General features: G+C 50.4%; 1 protein-coding gene across 1 annotated transcript in view; it reads left to right on the top strand.

Moving 5' to 3' along the window:
* The first annotated feature begins 5,955 nt into the window (after nt 1-5,955).
* larp1 (La ribonucleoprotein 1, translational regulator) overlaps nt 5,956-8,465 on the top strand; it is a 40,515-nt gene continuing 38,005 nt past the window's right edge. Inside the window, exon 1 of the mRNA XM_080853383.1 lies at nt 5,956-6,558. Coding sequence (XP_080709509.1) covers nt 6,180-6,558 — 379 coding nt within the window. The 5' untranslated portion in view covers nt 5,956-6,179. The remainder of the gene's footprint in view (nt 6,559-8,465) is intronic.

The raw sequence follows: 8,465 nt of genomic DNA, 5'->3' as shown, positions 1-8,465 counted from the left end.
GGCCTGTGTCCTGTGACGTGGGCCTGTGTCCTGTGTCCTGTGTCGTGGGCCTGTGTCCTGTGTCCTGTGTCGTGGGCCTGTGTCCTGTGTCGTGGGCCTGTGTCGTGGGCCTGTGTCGTGGGCCTGTGTCGTGGGCCTGTGTCCTGTGTCGTGGGCCTGTGTCCTGTGTCCTGTGTCGTGGGCCTGTGTCGTGGGCCTGTGTCATGTGTCGTGGGCCTGTGTCGTGTGTCGTAGGCCTGTGACGTGGGCCTGTGTCCTGTGTCGTGGGCCTGTGTCCTGTGTCATGTGTCGTGGGCCTGTGTCGTGGGTCTGTGTCGTGGGCCTGTGTCGTGGGTCTGTGTCGTGGGCCTGTGTCGTGGGCCTGTGTCGTGTGTCGTGGGCCTGTGTCGTGTGTCGTGGGCCTGTGTCGTGGGCCTGTGTCGTGGGCCTGTGTCGTGGGTCTGTGTCGTGGGCCTGTGTCGTGGGCCTGTGTCGTGTGTCGTGGGCCTGTGTCGTGTGTCGTGGGCCTGTGTCGTGGGCCTGTGTCGTGGGCCTGTGTCATGTGTCGTGGGCCTGTGTCGTGTGTCGTAGGCCTGTGTCGTGGGCCTGTGTCCTGTGTCCTGTGTCCTGTGTCCTGTGTCCTGTGTCCTGTGTCCTGTGTCCTGTGTCCTGTGTCCTGTGTCCTGTGTCGTGGGCCTGTGTCCTGTGTCGTGGGCCTGTGTCGTGGGCCTGTGTTGTGGGCCTGTGTCGTGGGCCTGTGTCCTGTGTCGTGGGCCTGTGTCCTGTGTCGTGGGCCTGTGTCGTGGGCCTGTGTCGTGGGCCTGTGTCGTGGGCCTGTGTCGTGGGCCTGTGTCCTGTGTCGTGGGCCTGTGTCGTGGTTCTGTGTCCTGTGTCGTGGGCCTGTGTCCTGTGTCGTGGGCCTGTGTCCTGTGTCCTGTGTCCTGTGTCCTGTGTTGTGTCGTGGGCCTGTGTCGTGGGCCTGTGTCCTGTGTCCTGTGTCCTGTGTCGGGGGCCTGTGTCGTGGGTCTGTGTCGTGGGCCTGTGTCCTGTGTCGTGGGCCTGTGTCCTGTGTCGTGGGCCTGTGTCGTGGGCCTGTGTCCTGTGGCGTGGGCCTGTGTCCTGTGTCGTGGGCCTGTGTCGTGGGCCTGTGTCCTGTGTCGTGGGCCTGTGTCGTGGGCCTGTGTCCTGTGTCCTGTGTCCTGTGTCCTGTGTCCTGTGTCGTGGGCCTGTGTCGTGGGCCTGTGTCGTGGGCCTGTGTCCTGTGTCGTGGGCCTGTGTCGTGGGCCTGTGTCCTGTGTCCTGTGTCCTGTGTCGTGGGCCTGTGTCGTGGGTCTGTGTCGTGGGCCTGTGTCCTGTGGCGTGGGCCTGTGTCCTGTGTCGTGGGCCTGTGTCGTGGGCCTGTGTCGTGGGCCTGTGTCCTGTGTCGTGGGCCTGTGTCGTGGGTCTGTGTCGTGGGCCTGTGTCGTGGGCCTGTGTCGTGTGTCGTGGGCCTGTGTCCTGTGTCGTGGGCCTGTGTCGTGGGCCTGTGTCGTGGGCCTGTGTCGTGGGCCTGTGTCGTGGGCCTGTGTCCTGTGTCGTGGGCCTGTGTCGTGGGCCTGTGTCGTGGGCCTGTGTCCTGTGTCCTGTGTCCTGTGTCGTGGGCCTGTGTCCTGTGTCCTGTGTCCTGTGTCCTGTGTCGTGTGTCGTGGGCCTGTGTCCTGTGTCCTGTGTCCTGTGTCCTGTGTCGTGGGCCTGTGACGTGGGCCTGTGTCCTGTGTCGTGGGCCTGTGTCCTGTGTCGTGGGCCTGTGTCGTGGGCCTGTGTCGTGGGCCTGTGTCGTGGGCCTGTACCTGTGTCGTGGCCCTAGGCCATCCTTACTCAGTAGCACAGGAGATCCACATGGTGAGCCTCATCACTGCCCACAGATCCTCAACAAGTCATGATTTATGTTTGTTGGGGAAACGTTTTGTTTTGTTGTTTGCGCAATTGTTCAATACAGAAGCACCAATGCTGAAAATGGGTCCACTCTTCGATTTCTCAAAAGCGTAATTTCACAAGCAGTCACCGTTAGCCACTCCCACCCGCTGTTGCTCTCAGATGATGTTGCACAGCACACCCACTCCTAATCATTTCACTTTTAGAAATGTTCTACCGTTCTTTGCCAACAGATCGTTGTTCCTTCCTCCAAACTCTTCTGCCTGCTGAACACACTCTTAGTGCTGCCTGCTGAACACACTCTTAGTGCTGCCTTCTGAACACACTCTTAGTGCTGCCTTCTGAACACACTCTTAGTGCTGCCCTTCTGAACACACTCTTAGTGCTGCCTTCTGAACACACTCTTAGTGCTGCTTTCTGAACACACTCTTAGTGCTGCCCTTCTGAACACACTCTTAGTGCTGAACACACTCTTAGTGCTGCCTTCTGAACACACTCTTAGTGCTGCTTTCTGAACACACTCTTAGTGCTGCTTTCTGAACACACTCTTAGTGCTGCTTTCTGAACACACTCTTAGTGCTGCTTTCTGAACACACTCTTAGTGCTGCTTTCTGAACACACTCTTAGTGCTGCTTTCTGAACACACTCTTAGTGCTGCTTTCTGAACACACTCTTAGTGCTGAACACACTCTTAGTGCTGCTTTCTGAACACACTCTTAGTGCTGCCCTTCTGAACACACCCAGTGCTGCTGTGGGGGTCTACACAACAGGCTATCAAACCCAGAGGTTCTTCTATTGAAGGACGCAGGAGTAGCATTGCAGCAGTAAACTGGGAAGAGATAAGAGCAATCACACACACACACACACACACACGGTGGGGCCGTTGGGGCAAAAGGTGGTTAATTGACCAAGGGAATTTCTGCTGGATGCTGTGCAGTGGACCTGGAGACAATAACAGACACCCTCATCTTATTGCCTGCTGTGGTGGGCCCTGCTGTGGGTTTGCCTGGTTGCCTATCAGGTGCAATCTGAGGAGTGCCTTCCTGTTGTGGAAAATGCCAGTCAAAGGCAGACACTGAATAAAAAGGCCACAGAACCCATCTGTCAGAGAGGGAGCAGAAAAGAAGAATTTGGTGGAGCAGGTTTTTTTTAAGACAGTTTTATTAACCTGCCACTCAAAAAGACAGACAGGCTGACAAGACATGATTACGCCAGCATACTACTTATATTCAAATCTGAACACCAACGACCTGAACTTATCTGCAACTAACGGGGCAAACCAAAGAGACAATTGTCAACCAAACAAATCTAAACTGTTTGCTAAATACTGCATTAGAAAAGGAAAGCAAATGTTGTATTACATTCAAATGGAGCACGAACATGAGTGGCACCCCCTCTGCTGAGTGTCCACTTGGTGCAGCCCGCCATGGTCTTCATACATTTCTGCTGTCCCTGGCAGCAACCATTATAGCATGAGGTTTGTTTTGGCGCTAATATAACATTTGACTCTTTGCTTTTCCAACAAGGGTCCCCAGCCTTTCAGCACCTCTTGTTTACCGGCAGGAGCAGCCGCAGCATGTCGAGGCCTGGCCGCTCGAACGGGTTCAGCTTATTCACCTGACAAACTGTAGCTGCACAGCCCAGCGTAGAGCGTAGAGCGTAGAGCAGCTCCCCAACGCTGGAACTGGCCCAGCTCTGAATAAGAGTCCTAACTGGCACCTTGGCTTAGCTTGCACTTAAGCAGTGACAGTCCCTCACTTCTTTTTCTTTCTATGTCGTTTTCTATTTCTTAAAAAAAAAAAAACAGTATTTATTGTTACACCGGGTTTTATTGCTCGTAGCTTGATTGTTCTCTCCCTTGTATGTCGCTTTGGACCAAAGCGTCTCCTAGATGACTAACTGTAAATGTAAATGTAAGAGTCCATCACCTGCTCACCCAGCTCCTGCTCATTCACTCACTGGCTCAGCAATAGTGAGCGCCACCTCTAACTCCATATGAACTCAACTCTGCTGTGAAATGGACTACACTGGAGACGGTAGGCTGTGTGTTTTTCTGGCTCTGTAGACACATAAACACCCACTCTCTGTTATGTGCTTATTCATTGGCTGTTTGACTCGCCTCTGTAAGCTGATTGGCTCCATGGCATCCTTGCCCTAAGCTAACTGTGTGCCTGTGACTCAACTTCCCTCAGCACTTAATTAGGGCACTTAAACCAGTTGTAGTAGTAGTGATAGTAAGACGTGCAGCTCTGGTATGAGGGAGGGTGTGTGAGGACTTGTTGGGTGTTGGCCTGAAGCAGTTCCAAGGAAACTCCCACTTCTTTTCTCCTCCTCCATTTCTTTACATTTCTCTCTCTACCAGTCCCCCCCCCCCCCTTCTCCTCCTAGTTAAGTGAGTTTGCTTTTTTTTTTTAAATTATGTTCTTTAATGACCCTCTTACTGTGGAGATCATGCACCCGCACACAACATGAAGTAGCCTCAGTGCAACTCCCACACTGTAGGCCTGAGGTAGCCTCAGTGCAACCCCCCCACTGTAGGCCTGACTGAGGTAGCCTCAGTGCAACCCCCCCACTGTAGGCCTGACTGAGGTGGCCTCAGTGCAACCCCCCCACTGTAGGCCTGAGGTAGCCTCAGTGCAACCCCCCCACTGTAGGCCTGAGGTAGCCTCAGTGCAACCCCCCCACTGTAGGCCTGAGGTAGCCTCAGTGCAACCTCCCCACTGTAGGCCTGAGGTAGCCTCAGTGCAACCCCCCCACTGTAGGCCTGAGGTAGCCTCAGTGCAACCCCCACCCTGAGGTAGCCTCAGTGCAACCCCCACACTGTAGGCCTGAGGTTAAAGGCACCCAGTGCAACTTTATGTAAACATTCAATGAAAAATAAACATTCAATTTCTAGTCTTTTTTACACGTGGTAAGTTTCAATAACTCCATACCATTACATATCGACATTCAAGGAGCAAAGATGAGACGTCGTTGTTTGGTGAGAACTGATAGAAAATCGTAAACAACAACAATCGCTGGTGGGGAGAAGCCATTTTTCCATTGACTGGAAGCCTGCTTTATTTATTGTAGGTTACAAAAAATAAAGAAAATGGCGGCGATTGTTGTTTTTATCGATTTTCTATCAGTTCTCACCACACAACGACGTCTCATCTTTGCTGCTTGAATGTCGGTATGTAATGGTATGGAGTTATTGAAACTTACTATGTGCAAAAAAGACTAGAAATTGAATGTTTATTTTTAAGCCTCGAAAGTTGCACTGGGTGCCTTTAATGCATCTGTGCTCACATACTTAGAGAAACTGCTCAGAGCATGTGCAAAAGTGCAAGCTGATTTCTTAGTGTTTAAATGTATAAAGCCCTCTCTGTGTTGCAGACCAAGGCCAGTGAATAATCCCTGCCAACCTCACTTACTTGACTTGACACAAATCTGTGTGCCTCTTACTCAGGGGGGGGGATTCATATTCCTGGCAAACAAGTGGATATTTTTAGTGATTTTGAAAAACAAATTTTATGAGTGCATAATGGTGTGTCACACACAGACTGACAGTTGGAGGCTAGTGTCTCACATATTATAGGTAGCTTTGGCCAATGCTTTTATTTCAGAACTCTGCTGTTCCTTTGGGGCCAAGGGTATCCTGAAGTTAATGTCTACTGTGATGTGATTTCGCTGCTGGATGCAATCCATAACATTTGATGACAAATAAAGCGAGGATCCGCACTGCAAGAGAACACTGTCAGCCTGTCCTAAAATTCCGCTTTCCCCCAGAAAAGTGAAACGTGGGGACAACGACCGACTCAATGCGCGCTCTTTCTACCTCAAAAGCATACCGTCTGGACCATGAGGACACACGTGCTATTTCCTGGTACGACACGTGCTTTGTAATGTAGTAACGGTGTATGGTACGGCGGTGCAGTCGGTTCACGAATGTGTATTTTCCTTGAAGAGGGCGAGACCGACGTCATCTGCCTCGATCTCAACCTTCTGCGCGCACACACCACCGTACGTGGTCACTCCTCCTTGCGTGTGCGTGCGCGCTCTCTCCTATCGCGTGGTGGTGGTCATCCATATTGCTGGTAGTGGAGGAGATTACTTAGTAATATTAGAGGTTTACGGAGGCTTTTTAATGTTTTAATTTAAAGAGACCACTCTGCATCTTAGACTGAAGGCTATTTGGTCTAGGGGTGGAGTGGCGAGCGTAGAGACAAAAGGTTATTCGCAGGATACACGTTATTTGCTGCTCGGTCGAAGGCGGATTTGGGGGTATCGTGTTGGTAAAAGGAGAAATGGCCACTCAGGTGGAGGCTCACATGCCGAACAATCCTCTGCTGAACACCGAGGACCGTGGGCACAATATTAAGCACGGTGACGATCGCTTGGAGATGGGGCCGAAGCCGACAGCCGGTTTGGAGGCGAGCGACGCCAAGGGAACCGATGCGGAGTTGGGAGGGTGCACCACCAAGGAACAGAGTATAAAGCAAGCGAAAGAAGAAAGCAACAACCTAGGGAAAGATAATTCGCCGGAAGGATCGCCAAGTGACTCGAAAGAAGATGTCAAAAATAACAAAAAGGAGTTTACAGAGGCTCCACCGCCCAAGGTGAACCCATGGACTAAGAAAATGAACCCCGTCACCGTGGTCGCTGTAAACGGGCAGGCACATCAGGGTTTGTATTCCTTGAATTGATTTCATGTTTCATTTCGATTGGCACTAAATGAGTTTTTTCGGATACCGTGCATGTAGATTTTAAGTGTGTTTAAGTGTAAGTAGGTGATTGATGTCATCCTCGACTAGGACTGGAGTAGTGAGAGTTTATCTGTAGGTAGGCATTAGGCTACGTGTTGAGACGAGCCAGCTTGCTTGACGCCTTTACTCAGACTGTCTACAGCTTGCTAGCTATATATAGAACAAGGCCCAAACACTATTTCTGGAGTACGGAAGACCGTACGCTAATGCGATTTAATTGTAAATGACACGAATGCCAAAACAAGTCGTCTTGGATCTTGCCTAAAGGTTTGGATCCTTGATTAACAAAAGGTTTAATGCTGTTAACGCACTGAAACATGGATGCAAGACCGAGGGTTGGGCTAACATAGATTAGCTAGCGTAAGAAGACTTTGTAAGTGTCAGGCCTCGCTGTTTTGGGAGCGCCAGCCTCCCCAAATCTGCCGTCCTTACCAAATCTTGGATACCAAGTTATTTCATCCAGTGGTGCCCATATGCCGGGTGCCCTTGGATAATAATCACACACAAAAACACTATGACTGTCATGGAAGCTAAATGGCATTAGATGGCATTTATGTTGCTACTGTTAGCTAACCCCTTAACGCTATGTGTAACGTTACTGAACAACACTTAAAGGGTCTTCTGGGACACCTTATGTACTCATAAATCCAGGCAGTAGCTCGAGAAGTACTGTGCCGAGGGTTAAGCTTCTCATATGTACGTCCCCGTGAAAACACAGCACGCTCCCCCGTTTGGCAAGGTCTTTAGTGTCCGAGTCACCACAGCTTGTCAGCTAGCTAGTTTGGTCAGGCTAACAATAGCTCCGCATTGCTGGGCCTGAAGGTACTTGCCAAGCTAGCTAATGTTAGCCACCATATGCTTGAAAAATAGCAGGGAATGCATTGAAGTACAACATCAATGATGCTATCGTGTGAAGCGTAAAGTGCAGGTGAATGCTGAATTCGTAATTACTGCTCGAGCCTGACATGGACATTAGAAATGCAACAAAGGTAAATAGCTGACACATTTGTTATGGAACATCACGTGTGAATTCCACGTGTTCGCCCAAATGATGGACAAGGCCTTATTCTTTGATAGTAATATTTATTTGTGTGAGCAAATCCCCACACATGTTTAATCATTGTAAGCGCAATCCATTCAACCCATATTTGTCGGCAGAAGAACGTCGCACAATGGCATTATTTTTCTTTGCCAAACCAGCATGTCACGAAGTACTCGCCACCGAGCTGGCTAGCCTCTTAGCATCGTAGCTAATGCTAGTTAGCTAGACTTTTAAATGACAGGAGCTGCTTTCATGCGGATTCATTTACCAGAGTGCTAGGAACACGATGTGCTCTCGTTGCGGCTTGCAGTCCGTTGTTGCGGTCTACCTACTACTGCTGCTATATTAGTTAAAGCTACAAAGTCTTTCGAAACACATGTTGCTCTAAATTGCCAACTATACTGCTCGGCCACGAGAACCGACCGTAGTGTATAGAATTCTATCCCAGCATCCTTTGAGTTACAGACAACGTGGTGAAAGCCATGTGATTTCGCTGAAGGAATCCTTTCCCCGATTAATGCCATGCTTTTAGTGACTATTCATTTTAGCTTGATGAAATGCACAAACTGCTTAACGTTGTGAACTTTGGTAGGATTCATTATTTGATTATTGCTACATTTCGACATGATTAAACAGTTTTTCGCTTGTCCCTCTCCCCTCCCCCATGTCATGTAGAGCAGGGAGGTAAGGGAGTCGCGTGTTTTCGACAACGGGGATGCTGGCAAGGGAGGGTCTGCGCCCCCCCCCCTTTACAGGTTAACGGAACGTGTTTAGCGAGTTCATGT

Source organism: Sprattus sprattus, assembly GCF_963457725.1.
Source record: "Sprattus sprattus genome assembly, chromosome: 1".
Taxonomy (NCBI): domain Eukaryota; kingdom Metazoa; phylum Chordata; class Actinopteri; order Clupeiformes; family Clupeidae; genus Sprattus; species Sprattus sprattus.
This window is presented reverse-complemented; position numbering and strand designations above follow the sequence as displayed.